The sequence below is a fragment of the Heloderma suspectum genome, chromosome 2 (genome assembly GCF_057233095.1).
Source record: "Heloderma suspectum isolate Gila_16-S chromosome 2, 16-S_ref, whole genome shotgun sequence".
Taxonomy (NCBI): Eukaryota; Metazoa; Chordata; class Lepidosauria; order Squamata; family Helodermatidae; genus Heloderma; species Heloderma suspectum.
This window is the reverse complement of record NC_139459.1, coordinates 322090990-322111541: the sequence shown is the minus strand read 5'-3', so window position 1 is coordinate 322111541 and position 20552 is coordinate 322090990. Positions and strand designations below refer to the sequence as shown.

At 41.3% G+C, this 20552-nt stretch overlaps 1 protein-coding gene across 1 annotated transcript in view; it reads left to right on the top strand.

Moving 5' to 3' along the window:
• The first annotated feature begins 421 nt into the window (after window positions 1–421).
• PPP4R2 (protein phosphatase 4 regulatory subunit 2) overlaps window positions 422–20552 on the top strand; it is a 44798-nt gene continuing 24667 nt past the window's right edge. The window contains exons 1-2 of the mRNA XM_084840350.1: window positions 422–693; window positions 1523–1604. Of these exons, the coding sequence (XP_084696476.1) occupies window positions 660–693; window positions 1523–1604 (116 nt within the window). The 5' untranslated portion in view covers window positions 422–659. The remainder of the gene's footprint in view (window positions 694–1522; window positions 1605–20552) is intronic.

Here is a 20552-nt window from a genome sequence, read left to right as displayed (position 1 = left end):
GGGACCTGAAGAGGCTGAGGAAGCCACAGCGCCCAGCCTCGGCCTGAGGAACGACGGAGACGCTCGTGCGCGCGCGCGCGCGTGTGTAAACGTGGGAGCGTCGTAACTCCCAGGCCGGTCTGCACCCGACGCACGCCAGCAACCCCGCTAGTTTTATCAGGCCGACTGAGGAGAGGGGGAGAGAAGCCGACGCGGCGGCGCCGCCAGCCAGAAACCAGCGTGACGTGACCGTGAGAGGGCGGGCGGCCCCGCCGTCGCGAGCCGACAGACCGCGCCTCCGCCCAATCCTAACGTGAGCGCCGCCGCCGCGGATGTCGCTCTCTCCTCGGCCTCTCGCCGGCTGGGCGGTGACGTCATCGTCCGCGGCCCCGCCCTCCTCCTCTTCCCCAGCCCTCCTCTGCGAGCGCGCCCCCGGGCCGGCGGGAAGAGGAGAGGCGTGTGTCGGGGGCGCGCACGGCGACGGCTCGGGCGCCATGTTGGAAGCTTGCTGAGCCCGGCCGCCGGGGACCCTGTGTTTCTCTCTCGTTCTCCCTCCTCTCTGTTTGTGTGGTGGAAGCTGAACCACCCTCGCTGCGCGGCTGCTGGTTGCCTGTTTCCTGTGCGGGCCCGGGGGGCAGGGCAGGAGGAGAAGGGGGAAGAAGAAGAGGTAGCGGCGGATCATGGATGTCGAGAGACTGCAGGAGGCACTGAAAGGTGGAGGCTGGGGGGGCTTTGGGGGGAGGGGGTTACCCCGAGGTCATGGGGGGGAGGGGAGGGAAAGGGGCAAGCCACTGGCCTTGGGGATGAGGGGGTTAGGCCTGGTCCTCAGTCTTGGGGGAGCCACGTAAGAACCTCCAGAGATCCCCTGTGCGAAGGGAAGATACTTCTCTACCTCCCTGGGGCAGGAGGAGAAGCTGGGTAGATGGCAACCCAAGCCTCCCCCCACCCCCAGTGTCCCTCCAGAGTCTGAGCAATTCTGTTTCTGAGGGCCCTCTTCTGTGCTTGAAAGTATCTGTGGCAAGGGTGGTAATATAGGGAGCCTGATATGACCCACACACCAGAGGTTCCCCCCTTCCTCCTATTCCATCTGACTCTTCCACTGTTTCCTTTAGGGCCTTTGGAGTCCCTTCTCCTACACTATCTGCACTTTCTCCATATTTGATGTCTGTGTTTCCTTGCAATCTCCATTTTCTTCCCCTTCCTTTTTCTATCTCTTGTTGCCTTTTCCTTTCACATTCTGTCCTGCACCAACACCAACAAATCACTGGATTGCGTTGCCTATGTTTCACTTTGCTGTCCTGTTTAAAGCAGGTGGCCTAGTATTAGAAACCAGCTTTGAAAGACAAGGTGAAAATCAACTTCCCAGCTACTAACTTGTATTTGATATCCTTCAGAGGCTTCTAAGGCCTTGTTCTGGTGTGTGTGTTTGTGTGTTTGTTTCTACTACGTAGTATATGGGGTAGCAGGAGAGTGAGATGATGTTTAACAAGTAAGGTGTGCTTTAAATAACTCCCCCCTCTCATTTTTTCTGTCCTCTTCACAGATTTTGAAAAGAGGGGGAAGAAGGAAGTGTGTCCGATACTGGATCAGTTTCTTTGTCATGTTGCCAAGACTGGAGAGACAATGTGAGTGATTTTAATTGACTGAAAGCTTCTTCCCATGTTCCTGGACAAGTCAGAAAGAAAGTTAGCAACCAAATGCTTTTCAAATGTTGGAGTACTTAATCTGTTACATTTGTATATAATTCCAAATTAAGAACTCTGAAGTTTAAGTTTCTCAGTTTCTTCTGTTCAGGTAACTTTCTTTCAGACTTAAAAGTTGCTGCACTTATCAAAGATTGAGAAGTATGTTTCTAAATGTCTGTGATTCTTCCTAGAGTTGCTAGTCAGCTGTAATTGATCCTAGTGAATACAGCAAGCCTCATTCTTTCTCTTTGGGTTTTATACACTTCTGGTCCCTGCTTTCATAGGCAAAAACTGGAAATGCATGGTATGTTTTGCAATCAGTTTTCAGAGTTGTGAGTTAACTCAAGCTACAGATGTTGAGTCAGGCTATTGCTACACTTTGCTGCTGCTTGTGTGAAAAGGTGGACTGATGTGAGGTTTATTTCAGAAAGGTGTACATGAACTTTCTGCTCTTCATTAGTTTTTTATTTGCTTGCTAGTATAAAATACTATTTTCTCAGGCAACAGTAATTGTGCATCATGGTAAAACTAGTTTGGTAGCATTATATAAATATGTGCACAAATCAAGTCCAAAGTTTGAGACAGTGCTGCCCCCGTTTTGTGCATATGCTTCTTGATCCAGATGTAGAGCCACGCATGGAAGTCTGCTTAAGCACAGGTAACAAGCTTTTATTGGTCATTTTCAGACCCACTTTACAGATAGGGAACTGATGCTAAGAATGACTTTCGTTGTTTATTCAGTCAGTCGCTTCCAACTCTTCAAGGCAAATATCTGTGTTTTTGTGTCTGTTTCTTTCTGCTTCACACCACTTTTCCTTGCCACAACAAAACCAGGAAGCATGCCTTCTTTGTCAGGCTCCACCACCACGTCATAAATGTGTTGAAACAATGATCAAGAGAGACCCCCTGAGCTGAATTACAATTCTTTATTTAACATATGGGAATGGTTACTGTTTTGTTGTTGTTGGATTGCTCTTACTGGCCCTGGGACTTCAGGAGGATAATTCCTTAGCAGTTGTCATCTAGCTAGCACTTCTGAAGAACACTGCTTCTTACTGGAATGTCTAGTTGTGTGCTTGGGAGGACTGAGGTGCCAGGTGGAACAAAATGTTTGACCACTTCAGATCTCACAGTACCTCTTTCATACTTATTTACCACTGTCCTATACAACCAGGCAATCACTTTTTCTCCTTGTATTCTAACAAGAGCCCTCCACCATGAATCAAACCTCTCCCATTGTCTAGCCCTGCTCACTACATAAATTTCAAGAAGTTGTTGGTGAGCGTGACCTTTGCTGCCACTTCAGAGAATATGGGTAGTAGAGAATGGTAGAGTGTTGCAAAGTAGCATACACTTGGGATAGCTTTGGATTCATTGGCAGTAATTTGGGGTGCCAGCAGTACTGAGGAATCAAGTAAAAGTCTAAGTACATGGGTCCTCCTGCTTCTGTCTAGTTGTTCCACAAATCCCACTGCTCATACTAATTGTGGCATATATGTCTGATGTTGGGGAATATGAGCAGCTGCAATTATTTATGAAACTGTGTTGTACTTTGTAAAGCACCATACATAGTGATGGCATTATATTAATGTTATTAATAGTAGTAATAGGTGAAGAAGTCAGGTCTTTGCCCCGCAGCATAGGGAGACAACAGAGAAAGGGTAAGGAGCTGGGGGCAGGGGTAAATAGGGAAAGAATATCCATTTATTTCAGTTACATGCATTTAGGCTTAGTAGGATATGGGGATTAGGATTGTGCCGAAGGCTTCATGGAAAAAATGTGTTTTGAGGGTGGATTTGAAGGAAATAAAAGTGTAAGAATTTAAGGAGGGATGTCATGTGATCAGGGTGAGGAGAAAAGTGGTGGTGGGGTAAAGGTTAGTCAATGGAAGATCAGAGTGGAGCACAGAAAGCTGCCTTAAACTGAGTCAGTCCATTGGTCGATCTAACTCAGTGATGTCCACTATTTATTTATTTGATTGTTACCCTCCCTTTCTACCAAAAACTGGCACTCAAGGCAGCTTACAAAAACAATTTACAATAGATTTTAAAAAATCACATTAAAATACACTTTAAAAAAGAAAAAAGCTACTACACCAACTGGCAGTGGTTTTCTAGGGTTTCAGACAGGAGCCTTTCCCAGGCCTGCCTAGAGATGTGAAGGATTGAATTAGGACCTTTTTGTGTGCAAAGGATGTCCTTTAACACTGAGCCACAGCCCTTCCCTCTAGGTTGCAGCAGTCAAGGTGAGAGAGTACGATTATTGGACACACTTGTTTATGTATCCTGGTTTTACTTGACTACTTTACTTCTCTGGGATAATCTCTAGTGCCTCTCTGACTTACTGGCTCACTATCTAGCAGGAAAGGGAAAGATCTCTAGGGTGTACTGTTAGTGAGTGCTCATTTTCTTGCCTCCAATGTGTCATAGTGGTGGAGGGTAATGCTAACATACATGCTTCAGCAAGGAATTTTTATTTCGAGTGAGTGTTGATCATTCAGAGCTTACCTCTAGCTTACAAAAGACAGCTTTCCTTCCCTATGTGATTCTGGGTTTGGGGGGAAACAGAAGCCCTGTAACTCTGGTTTTTGAATCAAGACGTTAAGCAAAATAAGAAAAAACATGTTTCTCATGACTTTTGCTAGTGTGTTAAACCTAAATTACACAAAATAATTCTGCACTTAATAACTGTTTACTGGTTGCATTTAAACATATTTAAAGCTTTTTTGTTTTTGTCATCCTTGCATGGTAGAGTTTGAAAACATAAGGCCCAGGATCAGTAATTTGTGCTAATTGATAACATGTAACAATTGTACTTTCTATATTTCTGTTTTGTAGATTGACTTTTTGATCTTGGCCCAGTTCAGATGTCACAATAACCCAGATTTTTTTTTTTTTTAAACCTGGGTTCTTGTGAACACAGCAGCATGCTTGTATACTGCGGGAATGATTAAAAAAACCCAAGGTTGTTTGCCATGACCTCTGGCTTGTTGGAGGAGAGAGAGACCAGAGTTCCTAGTTCACACATTATGACAGAGTGTCCCTGGGTTGTTTAACCATTCCCGCTTGCACCAGCACACTGCTGCATTCACAGTAACCCCCCCTTTTTTTTAATTCGAGGTTATTGTGGTGTGTGAACTAGGCCATACTTTACTGTAGCCTGAATCATATCTGTCCTTTTACATTAACAGAAATCTTTTTGCTGCTGTTTTTATTTTTCTTTAGTAACAGTATTGATCCTCAAAAGTTTTTGGCTTTTGAAAGTACTTATGTAGGGCAGTAACCAACACTCACCATGCGCCTTGGCTAATTATGTTTTGCTCACGGAGCACACCACCTAGGAATTTTCTGAAAGGAGAATAAACAGAGAATTTGTGTGTTCAGTTTTGAGATATTTGGTGCATGGTATACATTTTAACCCTGACAAGGACTCTACAGTTGCTTAGAAGACAGAAGTTAGCAGTAGAAGTTTACTTTGTTATAGTCAGCTATTGTTAATAGTCAGACTCGTGTCCCATATTTAGCCCTCTTAACCTTCAGAATTTAAAATGGCTTTTAAAACCATTTTTCTAGAAATACCATGAGCTCTCTCTGTGAATAGTTCTGTTAGTTTGCATCAGTATGGAAAATGGGAGAAAATACAGAGTTCTCAACTCTAAACAAATTTATTATTATTATTACATTTATATACTGCCCCATAACCAAAGCTCTCTGGGCAGTTCACAGAAGTTAAAACATTAAATTTACCTGAAGGTACATTGAAAGTGTGTTTAGGGTTGCAAGTGTATACATTCCTTGATTAAGGCATGGTTTCTTTGTCGTGTGTGTGTGTGTGCGCGTGTTTTGGATAGCTGGACTTCGTAATTATGCTATAGCTGTGGATAGCATAGTACTGCTCTATCCTGTCCATGGCAAGTGTAGCTGAGCTACTTAGAGTTCTCACAAAAAGAAATGCCCTGCTCTGTTTCTTTATGATCCAGTTGCACATAAGGACCACCTGTAAGTTGATTAATTGGTTGAGGCCGTGCACTAATGAGTGTGCTGTGTCCCACCCATTTGTTGCTTCCACTTTGCATCCAGTTTAGTAAACAACAGTTCCTGGGTTGTTTGGTGTGGTGTGATGTGCAAACCTGGCACTCTGAATTGTTGAGGGAGTTTAAAACCCAGAGTTTTAACCCAACAACAAACCATGTATTAAAACTCTGGGTTGTTTCTCCCTCAAATGTCTCAGTAAACAGCCTAGGAACTGAGTGGGCAGGGGGCAGTGTGTGACAACCATGTTGTCGTTACATGCAAAGCGGGACATGGTGTCAGTTTTCTGATGCTTTGTGATTCTCTTGGTTCACAGTAGCTCATAATTTGGTCTTCCATGTCCCTACAAATGATCTTGTGTGTGTAGCTGTGGAAGGGGGCTGGGTGGGGACAGAAGGAAGACCCTTGTGTTAGAGTTTTGTACTCCCGTATTAGCGTTATGGCTCTTTTTATTCGTGATCCTTTGGTTCTCTATGGCTTTATTCTAATTGAGGTGATAAACCTGTGTCTGGGCTGTGCCATTTCAGAATGCTACTGGGGGCTTATATGGATTGAATGCCTCTCTATACCTCCATGAACATAGAGAAGTAAGAGTCAGGGAAAAGGGTAGGCTGCAAATTTTCTCCCTAACATCTAGTTTTCTATGTGAAAGGAATTTTTGTATGGAAGAGCTTTAAGTCATGAATATAGTTTGAAATGGTACAGCTTGGCAAAGGATTGATAGTTCACTGGGAGTTAGGTGTCTGTGCAGGAGCTCATAGGATCAGGACATACAATTTCCTGTTCTTAGTTTAAACAGTCATATGCTGTATATTACAAATTATTTTTAGGTACTGTATCTCTAAGCAGTCACATAGTAAAGGAGTATTGCCTGCCTTAACAACAGAGTCCATTTGTTGGTTTCCAAGGGTTAATCAGTTAGGAAACATGATTGTTCTGGGAACTTGGTTGAAGCATAACAAAGCTTGAGACCAGGCTTGTCCATAAATACAGTTATTGTCTTGCACAAAGATTTCACAAATTAAGTGCTTTGTTGAAGCTGCTGGTGCAGTTAAACTTGTACAATGTGCTCTGTTGTGAGGGAGAACTCTGACGATACTCTGGCAGAAGTTTATTAGAAAATACAATTATTTTATCATAAGCCATAACAGTACTAAAGGGTCAATACAAAATAAAATCCAAGAGCAATATTTGCACAGGAAGCTTATTAAGGAAAATGTGAACTGCTTCCCCCACCACTGTCTTAAAACAGTTAAAGCACACAAAAGCAATTTTCTTTACAGGTAGTCATCAGACTTTGTATTTTAAAATCCCCATTCGTGTATAGGAAAATATTGACACTTTTAGGGCACAGTCGTATTCATTTTTAGACAGAAAAAAATCCTACAATTCCCAGCATTCCCCAGCCAGCATGACTGGCTGGGGAATGCTGGGACTTGCAGGACTTTTTCTGTCCAAACATACCTAGGATTGCACTCTTAGTCAGTTATGCAAATAAACCCACAGAACTTACTTACTCAGTCAGAAAGTTTAGTGGCATTCCTACCCTTACCCGTACCTACATTAATTATTTGTGGAAAATTGGTGGTCTGAAACAGTTGAGGGTGGAAAGTGGGGGACACTAACTTTTCCAGTTTATTAAAGCTTCTTTGTGTGGTCTACTGGAAACAATTCTTTCTTACTTAGGTGACCAGGAGAGTGACTATTTACAAGTCTGTATTTAATTATTTTTGACTATCTCAGGCAAACTAAAGTGCATATGGAAAAGGAAATTAACTGGACTTGAGCTACCTGGTATTGCAGACTTATACTCCCTAAGTGCCTATAACAACCCAGCATTTTATACCTGACTTTCAGTGTTTTGGCTTCAATTCAGAGGGAAAGATGTGCACCTTCTGTGCTACTACAGGTGATGAAAGAAACTCTTAGAAAGAAATCCAGAGAAGAAATTGGGGTGGTGGAGAATTGTATATGTGCATCCATGATGACATTTCCCCATTTATACTTCTTAAAGGCAAATTTCCAAACTGCTTTGGGAGGTTAAAAAGTAGTTTGGACAGGGTGGGTGAGCTGTGGGGAGCATCTTCTGAAATGGAAGAAGAACATTTAGGGTGCAATCTTATGGGTTGCGCCATCATTGATCGTAAGTCCCCGCTGATCGCAAGTCAGAGACTTATGAGCATCCTATGCAGAGTGGGAGGAGCTGCCATCATTGATTGTAAGTCCCCCTTGATCACAAGTCAGAGACTTATGAGCATCCTATGCAGGGTGGGAAGAGCGGTGGAGGTGATCTTCACCATCCTGCCCTCCCACCTGCAGTTTTTGCTAGATAGGCTTTTATGCCTGCTTAGTGAAGGCATTTTGGAGCAGGAGGGAGGGATGCTGGCAGAGGCTCAGGATAGTTTGTATTTTGGCCTCTCTGGTCTCCCCTACCCGCCCACCTAAATGCCTTGTCCCCCCCCCCTCCGAGTCAAGTTCCCAACCTCGAAGGCCAGCTGGCACGGTTCTTTCTATGCCAGCTGCAAGAGGGAGGAGGGTTGGATCTCCAATTCCCCCCTCTGAGGTCAGAGCACTGTCTACAACCTCAGACTGGAGAATCTGGACAATCCTATTACCTCTCAGACACTATCTAAGTGCCATAGGATTGCTCCCTCTATGTTGAACTCAGCTTCCAGAAAGGCACAGTACACTATTCAGTTTTAAACATCGCTTAACTTCTTTGGCAATAAAAGTACTGTTAATGCTGAAACAATGGGCCTGTTTGTGCATCAAGGTGAGCCATGCTGAAAACAAGCCATGGTGGGTTGGTTAATCACTTGCTAAGCCATGCTGCTGCTGACAGACGATCAGGCACTTGCTGGCTTGCCATGGCTTGTTTCCCCATTCGTCCTAATGCCTGCTCCCAGCACATATCCCAGGTACCTTTGCAGCACCTCATCTGGGGTTTTCTCCGCCCTTGCCAGTTAGCACTGTAGCCTTTTCCGACAAGTCATCATGCTGGCTTTGCAAGTCATGACAAGCCACTCTGAAAACAAGCCACCCTGAACAACCCAACAACAAGCCATGTGTTTTCAGGGTGGCTTATTCATGGTTAACAAACTACAGTGAGGAAACCATGCCAGGTTCAGACATCACAACAAGCCACCCTGAAACAAACAAGGGTGATAACCCATGGTGGGTTATTGTGTTGTATGAACCAGGTCCATGTCTTTGGGTTCCGATATTTCTTTGGGTTTTTGATTTTAACTACAGTCATTAAGCAAGTTTTTCGCCTTGTTAGACGAGAATGATCAAACTTGGATGCAAGACTTTTAGCTTTGTGATTTTAATTATACATTTTAGAAACTGGAAGTTTGGATTGAGTCCAAATAACATTCTGCTTTTTGGACCATATTCAGGCTTTATACAATTGCTCAGTAAATTACAGTAGTGAGGGATTGGGGGCAAACAAGATGAAGGTTGTAAACCCCTCTTCACATTCAGATCTGTTCAGATATGTTTGTACTTCTTGCAGGTGTACATTTCTTTCATCATGTAACTTGTTTCAATTGTTCTGTTGAAGAGCAAGTTTTAAACTTTCATTATCAAATCCTTGGATTTCAGTAGTGAACATATGCTTTTGAAATGTAGTTTTTAACTACAAATGTTACCAGTTTAGCTGTTTGAGAAACATCAGTACAGTTCTTATAAACTGAGGGCAATGTGTGTAGGCTGGTATAGGGAATGCTGTGTATTTATAAGTCACCATCATGAGTATCAAGGAAATCTGCAAAAGTTGTGTTGCTTGTATATTATGTGGGTTTTTTTTTTACTAGAGGACTTCTTTGTGGATTAATGAACCTCAAGTGACAGATGCAGTGATATAGATTTTCTGGGAAATTTTGAATGGGTATTTTTTTCAGTGCAAATTAGGTTGATTTGCATAGGGTCATTTGCATGGAAACTGTTTCAGTTTGTATAGGTTAATTTGCATAGGAACATTTTTAGTTGGCATTGGAAAATGTTCTGATGCCCAAGATATCTAATATAACATGTTTATATTGTTTGTATTTAGTAAACAACAAAGCTTTTTAAAAAAGTACCACATCACAATTTTTTGTCTCAATATATCACAAGTATTTGATATGAAATATTTGAGAGGAAAAATTAAAGAACACTTAGTATAATTAAAGGTTATATTGTGTAGACATTTTATTGGAATACTTGTAAAAATTTAAAAATAGCATGTATTTCCCTTACATTTTTTAAATTTAAGGAAAAAACCAAAAGGTACTGAAAACTGTTGACACACTAAGTTTAGCAACCCAGAGAAATGTGCAAGGTATGCTGACAAACACTCATCTATTTCAACAGAGTTCAACTCTCTTCTACTAAGGTTGTTGGGGTACCTTCAGTCTCGCTGTCACTATTTATTAGTTCATTTCACTCTGAAATATAAATGCATTTGAATAACATATATGTATCCTAGGCATACATATAGGAATTATCACCTGAAAAACATTAATTACTACTTTGAAACTGCCAACTTCCAGATTTTTTTATGTATTTATTTGCAATATTTATATAGTGCTTAATGTAATAAAATCTCTAAGCAGTTGCAAATATTGTAGTTGCAGTTGGCATACATTTATTTTCACTCATGAACTTATGAAATGGAACATTCTCTGCAGAAAAATAAAGCACTGGAAAATTTTCCACCATTATGTATGGTATGAAAAATTTTCCATACATTACTGGATAGATGCTTCAAAAATGATAACATACCAGAAACTTTCACTGCTGTTTCAGAGGTGATTGCTGAACACTGGTGGAACTTGGCATTGTGAAATGTGAAATAAGATTCAAGAAATTTCCATGAACTCTACGCTTGAAGCTCTTGTTTGTACCCAAAATGTAACTGCATGCCCTGACATGTAAGCGAGTAAAGTTCTTCCCCAACTATGTATTACAAATGCACGTCTTGTCTGACTTGTGAATTATTGGGCAGCATGTGACAAAGGAAAATACCAAGGAATCGGAGCATCTCTCATTCCTTTCTTTGCAACCTAGTTAGACGCTGACTCCTGCTCTTTCATTCCTCTGCACTTATTGAATCCATGCATGAACTGAACTTATTAGTCAGTCTCTCTCTCTCTCTCTCTCTCTCTCTCTCTCTATATATATATATATATATATGTCTAATCCATTTTTCTGTTTCTTCCTCCTCCATATTTCTACCATTTCTGGTCTTGTACTTCTCATGCCTGGATCTTTCAATATTTGCATCTCTAGATTAGTCAGTTTTACCTACTGATAACAGGTACTTTTTACTCCTATTTTATGAAGCACCCAGAGAGCTTCTGCTATTGGGCAGTATAGAAATGTAATAAAACCATTAAATAAGATAATGTGAGAACATCTTAATAGTGTATTTTCTTTAGGAGGTGAGTTTTCTCCTTTATCAGAATCTAGCATGCAACTGGTGATACATTTAGTCCTTTTCTGCAGGTCTGCTTCCTTAATGCATGGTATTAATAGCGAAGAGGTACTGTTCTTCCCTGCATGGGCACAGCACCCATAAGCAGGGGGATCATAAGTTGTATGCATGTGCAGGCTACACAAGGGACTGTTATGCAAACTGGAAGATCTGTGCATGCTTCCCATATCCCCATTCTGTCTTTCAATACAACTTAGCAGTCAAGTTATGAGTTCGGAGCACACATAATTTGATAGAGTGGAAGAAGGGGGTGTAAAGGATATGGGAAGTGCATGTAGACCTCTTATTGTCTGGACTGACTTTCTGTGTGTGATAGGTAGGGAGGGGAGTAATAGAGCTTTCTTGAGCCCAGTGAAAATCGAGTTCAGTTACTTTATAGCATTGTTTGCCCTTATCCTTGCATTGGGTGAAGGCTTTAATTAAGTGGAGTAATTCAAGGTAACTGATCATAAATGGGTATAATAGAAATGATTATAAAACACTAGCATGTTAAAAGTACTATAGACATTAATAGTAGTAATCCCAATAGTACTAATCCAAAGTTTATTGATACCAGTCCATTTTAATTTTATCCCATAGTCTTTCTAGGCGATCTTTCTTACCCACCCTGCAGAGGTGTGTTAGTTCTTGTTCCCACAATCAACACTTGTATGTCTGTGTCCTGACCTCTACCTCTTTAGTCTAGGGTTGGTGTTCCAGAAATAGCAGTTGTGCCCTGGCATTTTCAATAAGAGACTTGGTAAGAGTGAGTTTATAATATTGAAATCTGTCCCGCCCCCGCAAAACAACAATACAGTTTTCTTAGTCAAGGTATGGCGTCAGGCATTGTGGGGGCTATAGATATATCCTCATATCTTGTAACTGTTTATCCTCATATCTCATAATTGCTTATCCAAAGTAATTGGTATTAATAGAATGTGACTTAGACCAGTTTGGCAAAAATACTAATTTAGGCCATCCCTGCTGATTTGCTCCACTTTGTTCATTCCTTGAGCGATTAGACATGTATTACTGGAGTGTGTCTCAGAAATGTGAATGGTTCTTTCCAGTTGCCTTTGATTGAATACAGCACTATGCGCACCATGTGAAACATGCCTCTTATTTGGGCATCTGCATTTAGAGACCAGTCTTGCAAGCTTCTATTTCTAATCAAATAAGTAATACCCCCCTAAGCTGGTGAACTCTCAGTAACTTTATTAATCAGTTTTTCTTTATCAGCTAATTTGTAAGCTAATTAAGGTGCGATTAGCAATGGTTCCCTCCTGTTACAATGGTTCCCCCCCCCCCCCGCCTCATGTCAACACTCCAGATGTAGTTTAGAAGCAGAGAGCTCTGGGATTCAGTCACAGTTGAAACAATGCAGCATTGTTTGTCAAAAGAGCAGTTTAGCATGTTCACTAATAGTAGCACTTCAGGCATAACTGATGATGAAAGTGACCGTTTTGTAACCCCAGATGGAATGAATGAAGGGAATATTTAATCAGTGTTATTATCTGGGGGACTCAGTACTTTCGTGCAAGAATTTGATACTGATGACATAAGATAAAATTATTTCTAAAAGAATGAAATCAGAGATCTTTAAAAAAAATTGTAGAAGCTGTCTCAAATACGAGGATGTCTAGTATCTTCCACTGACATAATTGTTGGGTTTTATTTTAAAATGACCACCATACTCAAATGCTACCTGAATGGGAGCTGTTTCACCATCAACAAGAACACAGAAGGTGTCCATATGTTAAATAATTTGCTTTAAAATGCTTGTAAAGTGATTGGTTAAAGGATATTATAAATCTGTTAAATGGTGGAAAAGAACAAGACCTTGTAAAGATCTTAAACGTTGTGTGTGCGGCGCCCTGGGAATAGAGAAGTAAATGAAGACTCTGTACCCCTCCATCTCTCTCTCTCTCTGGCTTTTTACAGATTTTGTTCTATGACATGCATGTTTTGCATCCACACTGTAATAATGAAATGAATGGAAAGCCATTCCTTGTACATGAACTTGTGCACATTATAGCACCCATATATATCCTCACCTTTTTTCCATAGAACTCAAGGTAGTATACATAGGGTTCCTATGCAGGCTGTAATCCAGGCACTGAGTAGACCCTGATATGGTTAGGTTTATCAAAAATTGCTTCAGCATGTGTCTTAAACCAGGCCCAGAGAAACTAAAATCAGTGTTCTGTTGAATGCCTATTTGGACCTGGACTGGTTGGTTGATGTGTCCAGGGTTTTGTGATATTGATGCTCACTTGATAGAATTTAATGCCTTTTGATGTATATATTACAGCTGTTTTAAAAGTGAAAAAGAGAAATCAGATGTCTTTAGAAAATTGACAGGTAACTATTAAGTTGCATACCACTGCTATTAATATTGAAAATATAAAAGGGGAGTTAAGACAGAATGAGTGTGATTTCCAAAAGCTTCCACAGTGACTCTGTAGTAGAAGTGGTACACTTCAACTCAGGTACAGACTCTACTCTATCCACTGGACCATACTGTCTCATGTTGTACATAGTTTGCCTCATTTGACATCCTTATATAAATGCGTTTCTGACCGTGAAATCCTGTGCATTACTACTCCAAAGCAAGCCCCCCCCCCCCCCAGTACAGTGGGACATTCCTAGGAAAAGAGTGTGTAGGATTGCAGCCTGTATCTTCTGTGCTGAATAATCACAATTTGAAGCTAAACCTTAACTGTGTGTAAATCACTGCAATCTTCTAATGTAAACTATTTAGTTTTTCCCAAGACTATAAAGATCATACTAGCCCTGTGTTATGGATGTAAAGCGTAAACATTGTTATTGTCATTGGTAATACTATTTTCCAGATAAGTGCAAGATCTAACCAAGTAAAGGAAGCTTCCCAATTCTCATAATCACTTGTAAAGATAAGAAATGGGCTTTCCCCATGAAAGAAAAGGCAAATAGGAAGGAATTATTTTTCTAGCTGTGAAATTAAATGAAAAGTTGAGAAGCCTCCGAACAGTTTGAAGCAGAAGCTACTGTCTGCTATCCTCAGTTGCCTAAAGAAACAGGGGAATAGCAGGAATACTTGGCTCATTGTATGTGCAGTGGAATGTTGGATTTTCTATATGATTGCCTAGAATAGGGTAATGCATTATGCATGATCTGGGCAAATTTGGGGATAATTCTGAAAAGCAAGTTCGGCACACAAAAGAATCTGTGCTTATTTTTCTTGCATTAAAATATAGCCCTTAGTTGCTGAATAAGCTACTTACTGTATTCTGTACATTCCTCTGAGAGGCTTATTGCAGCATTGTTGTGATGAAGCCATGGTAACAAGAAGAATGAAAACGTCAGGAGGCAGAATGAAGTTATGGGTGAAAGTGGCCAGCAAGGAAAACAGTCTCGTAATCAAAGTGATAAAACTGCTAAGCTCAATTGGAGCACATGCAGATGATGACAATGGGTAAAAGTTTACTCTCTTCTCATCAGTTTTTATACGCTCTCCTCCTTTGGAAATTGTGTTACTATGACTTCAAAATGTGTGTTGGTTTTGAGACTAACTTGTTTATTTTTGATGCCTTCCTTACACATGCTGTAAAAATCAAAGTTGGGATATAAATGTACTAAATAAGCAAGACAAATCAGTGCTTTTTCTTGTAGCTTAATCTAGTGGCTTACTGTATAAGATTAAAAAGTTGGCAGGATCAGGTGCCCTTGCACAAGTGCAGCATCACAGCTGTTACATTGCTTTACTAGTGGAACAGACCACCAAGATTGTTGTATAGATGTAGCAACTTAGAACAGTTCAAATGTGGACGGAGGAAGGGTGTGACAGGTTGAAAGGACCCGTTTCCTTATAGGACTTCTAGTGTATCATGAAACATGAGTGTCAAATGCTATGGCCAGGCATTCCTTCTACCTTTATAGAGAATGGAAAATCCCTTCTCTTTCCATTAGCTGAAACTGGGAGAAGAATGAAGAAAACCATGAGACACTTACTTGCCCAAAACTGTCCTTGTCCTACCTGCCAGGCTTGCTTTCTGGAAGAGACCGAGCATAGACAAGAAGAATGGTGGTGGCGGTCGGAGAGAGCCCTGTGTGCAACTACCACATTGGTGTCCTTCTTTTACAGAGGGAAACAAAGGTTGAGCACAGCACTTGCTCGGACTGTTAGCAATATAGAGTCAGTAACTCAAAGCAAGAAAGAAGAAGGTCATGCATACAGTACAATTGCACTGCCACAGGACAGCAGTATGGTAACAACATCTCAACCCATTCTCCTTTAGAGTTCATAGCTCTACATGTGAGACAAAAGTAGCTTGATTCACCATGGTGTGTACCCTCCAGGTTTACATGTGGCCCTCTCCTCATTAGCCTGGCTGTCCGTAGTACATTAAAATTGCCCCCAACGGACTAGATAAGCAGCTTACCTTAACCTTGACTGAATGTTTAAGTTATTTTCTCATATGCCTCTGTGAATGCTGTATCGCCCTTTCCTATTGCTTGTAATTACTCAACATTTCACTGAGAGGAACATTATCTAGAATGAATCTTCTGAAACACCTATGACCAGTGCTCTCTTTAAACCAGGGATGGGAGCCTATGGCCTTCCAGATGTTATTGGACTTTGATTCCCATGAGCCCCAGCCAACATGGCCAGTTCTCAGGGATGATAGGAGTCCAATATTTGGAGTGCCCCAGGTTCCCCACCCCTACCTTAAAGTGTCAAGGGTTGCATTCAGACTCAGTCATGCTTAGGGTAGACCCATTGGGTCAATGATGGACATGATTAACTTAAGTCCCATTGATTTCAGTGGGTCTACTCCAAGCATGACTAAGACTGGGTTCACATGTCATGATAAGCCATGGTGATTTATAAGCTATTTACAGTAGCTTATAAACCACCATGGATTATTGTGTCGTCTGCGAGTAGTTTTCCCTTGCCAGGGTGGCTTATAAAGACAAAATAAGCCACTCTCATAAGCCATGGTCTGCAGTGAGGTTTATTTAAACCTTCGTGGCTTATTGTGTTGTCTGGCACTCCACGGCTTAAGGAGTGGTTTAAAGATCGCCTACGGAGTTGCTTGGCAAGAGCGGTCAAAACCATGACTGCTGTTCTGCTCAGGCTGGCAGATCTCAGTTTCTGAGATCTGCTTACCAGCCAGGTGCAGATAGCCAATGACAAAAGCTTTAAACTGCCCCCGAAACATGGAAATAGTGCTATTGCGCTATCGTGACATAGTGAAAAATAAAAAGAGCTGCTCTGTATAGCGCCAATCGGCCTATCTCCAAGTATGCAGCTGTGAAATAGTGAACGGGTGAAACAGCGCTACTGCGACATAGTGCACAGTGGGAAAAGAGGCTTCTTTCAAAAATGTGCTACTGCAGGTTCAGGAAATGAAAGGAATGTGGGGGAGGGATGCAGGGAATTGATGGTGCTACTAGGTGCTTTCGTACTAGGGGAAGCTGTGTATGAAGTTTTGTCCCCATTCTGCAAACCTCCAAGGGTTCTAGATGCCACCCCCTTTTTGGTGCACCCAGGGTTTTTGCTTCTCTGTGTACAATCACACAGGATTTTGATGGTGCATCAGGTGCCTCCCTACTAGGGGAAGTTGTGTATGAAGTTTTGTCCTGATTCTGCAAACTTCCAAGGGTTTATAGATGCCACCCCCTTTTTGGTGCAAACGGGAGTTTTGCTTCTTTGGGAAGTTCAGGGAGAGGAACTGCAGCACGAAGGTGGGGAGTGGTATCCAGCGCAAAGGAAGCTGGGATACCATCCTGGCCAAGCAGGAGGACTGTAGAGGGAGGAGGGGCAAGGGTGGGGAAAATAAGCTATGCACGGTAACTTATTTGTCCAATTGTGCGAGAGATACAGTAGCTTATAAACTACTGTGAGTAGCTTATAAACTACCATCGCTTAAAGTGACGTGCGGACATGCCCTAAGTCTGGATCCAACCCAAAGTCCTTTTCTTCACTTTAAAATTCTGTCTGTCTCTCTTATGATTATATTCTCGTCTCTGGATTATTGCCTGTTAACTCTCTCCTTTGTGCACCGCCCTCTTCTGTCTCTACTGTCTTTCTCACTTTTGTGAACTTATGATTTAGGCCACTTCTATTTTTAAAAAACACAAAAAAAACCTTCACTGATACATTAGATATGCCATTTATATCTGTACATATTTTGAATCCTTATTGGCCCTTGAGAAACAACCACCATACTATGAATAATTAAGCTATAACAGTGTTAACTTATATGTGGTCTTTTCAGCCTCCTTGGAAATATAGTGCTTTTTTGTTCTGCAGAAACCTAGGAAAGAAAACTTTAAAAAGAAAAGAAATGAAGCTATATTTTGTCCACTCCTTTAATAAAAATCCCCATTCCCAGGGGGGGTGCAACTGACCTAGATTTTCACTCACTGGAGTCTAGTGCAGCCCAGTAGTTGAGCCTCTTTTAAACGAGGCCCTCTGAAATGAAACAGCAATTATGGGAAACTTGCCAGAGCTATCAAAATAGGACAGGCTTGAGAGGAACCTAGCTCTATGACTACAGGGGGTCCCAACTTTTTTTTTGTGAACCGCCCAGAGAGCTTCGGCTATTGGGCGGTATAGAAATGAAATAAATAAATAAATAAATAAATAAACTTATGAAGTGTCTCAGTCTCAGTGACAAACTGTCAAGGTAATAAGTTAAGCAGAGAGGCAAATTAAGCAGGGAGGCCAGGGAAGTCTACCTTTCTCCAACAATAATAAGAAATAACTTAGCTTGCCTGGTAAACAGGCCCAATAAAGAAAAACAACTATGAAGCAAGACTGCGGGGGCTATCCAGTGTACTGCACTGAGTGTCACATGTATGAGTATCTGCTTGCTGGACAGACGTTGTGGAGGTGTGCTCATGCAGTGAGCTCCTGGCTCTCAGGGAACAAGTTTGATCCCTTGAGGCCAAGGTTGCTGACCTGGAGAAGTTGGGAGAATCAGATAGGTTAGTGGACAAAACCTTTGAAAACATACCTGTGTCCCACTCCTAGGGAGATGGTTTCTCTACTCTCATGGAGAATGAAGGTTTGGGGGAACAAGAATGTCACCCCAAGAAAGAAGGAAAAGATCCCTTGGAAGGAAGCCATTACTTTGGAGATAAACATTGCTTCTAGGGAGGCTCTCTTTAGTGGGACATACAATTATTGAAGACACAGGCATGTGTGGCAGGCATGTAAAATGCATAGTGACTTGGCAAAGGTTGCAGATGTCATGTGTTGTCTAGATAATGCTGGGGTGGAATCAGTGGGATATATCGTAGTAATGTGTGACTTCAACTGCCCTGGATAAATGTGGCCATGACAAAGAGGTATAAGTTCAAGACAACTGTGGCCTAAAAGCGTTGGTCTTGCAACCAAACAGCCTGGACTTAATCCTAAGTGGCACCCACGACCTACTGCAAGATGTGAGAATTGTTGAACTGGATGGAAACCGTGGCCACAGTGCTGTCAGATTTAGCGTATGTAAGTGGGAAATTGTTAAGGAGGTCCACAAGATGTAGTGATGGTCATCAACTTGGATGGCTTTAAAAGAGGTTTAGACTCATGGAGGATAAGGCTATCAATGGCTATTAGTCATGATGGCTATATATTACCCCCAGTATCGGAGGCAGTATGTGTCTGGACACCAGTTGCTGGAGAACATGACCAGGAGACTGCTATTGCACACATGTCCTGCTTCTGGACTTCGCATAGGCATCTGGCTGCCCACTGTGGAAAAAATAATGCTGGACGTAGGCCTGTGGTCTGATCCAGCAGGGCTCTTCTTATGTTCCTAAGCTGGATATTTATTTATATTATTTGCTTGTTAATAGGAATAAAAGTTCTCCTTTGAGAACATTTATGTCAAAATGTAGCCTCTACTGGAATGCTAGAAAGGAAGTAGACCTTAGAACGGTATTACAAAAGAAAAAAAAGAATCTTCAGGATTTTTTTGTATTTTATCATTTAGATTTAAAAATATAAATATTAATGTCTCGCTTATCATTTTTCTTCTCTACAAGTACTGATATTAGGAATGTTTTATCAGGTAGTATGAAGGTAGTTTAAGAACATGATACAGAATTGTATAAGTTAGATTTGGTTGGTTGGTCTGTACATAAATCTAAACTTCTGAATACAAAAGGAAAAAACTCTGCTGCAGTCTTTGCTTGCCAAGTAGAGTATCCTGGCTCAAGTATCGTTTAAATCCCGATATTGCTCATTCTCTTTGGTTTTGAGTTTGCATTGCTAAATCCAGTGGATGCTTTCTGTTCTGATTTAACTTTTTTCAATTCAGTTTCCCCAGTCAGATTCTCCAAGCTTGCTATGTGCTGCTTTCTCAATATTTGTTATGTAACATCTTCAAACATAACATGTTCTTGTTAGGTTGGCTGTCTATTGTAGACACTATGGATTTCTTCCATACTGAATGTGAGCATTCCTACCTCACACTATTTGTATCTGAAGTAGTTACACTCAGAGGGTTTAGTTTAAGAAAAAGAACATGATGTCAATGGGTTGGATCCAAAGGTCTGCTCATTTTTTAAGCAGAAAACATCTTCTGTTCTTGAAAGGACTGTGCCCAACTTAATAGAAGAGCATTGCATTAGAAATGTGACCCCCAATCCAGAGGAACTCTTGGTAAGACTTGGCACACGCTCACACTCAAGACTTGTAGCCACTAGAATTTATATAATAGTCTATATTTTCCTTATTCAGTGTTCCTTATACGGTAATGTAACTCCTGAAATAGTTGTGCTGCACTGTGAAAAATCTTGCACTAGTTCTTGTGCAAGAATTCATGGAACAATACTAATGCATTCTCTCCTTTAGCTCACAGTTCTTTGGATCCAAACCATTGCTTTTAAGCTATGTGTTGGTTTTCATTCCCTTCCTTTTTGGTAGTTGTTGATATGTATGGCTCAGGATGTGAAAGTACTGCCAAAGTTTGAGGAAATTCTGGAGGATGTTCTGTACCCCTTGAATCCTATTCAGTATAATTCTGTTGTATAGATTGCTTGAGTTAGTCATTCATCAATGTTCATCCAAGGTGGGTCCAACCTCTGGCATAATATAAATGGCCTGGACAAGTATGATTCAGCGTGCCACTGAGTTCCAGATTTTCACTAGAATAGATACAGCCGTAGAATATAATTTTTGAGAGATGTTAAAAATAACTGTCTTGATTGTTCATTTTGATAGGTCTTGATAAAGGTTCTGACTCAAGCTTTAGAAATTAAATGTCTCATTTTTGTGTGTGAATCAATTCCACGCAAGATAAATATAGTGGCTGTTATGCAAGACCGTACATGTTGAATTGCCAGTGTGCACAAAATTGCTTATCAGCACTAAAGTAAACCTAAGGCAACTAGCTAACCAAGCTCTTAACCTAAATA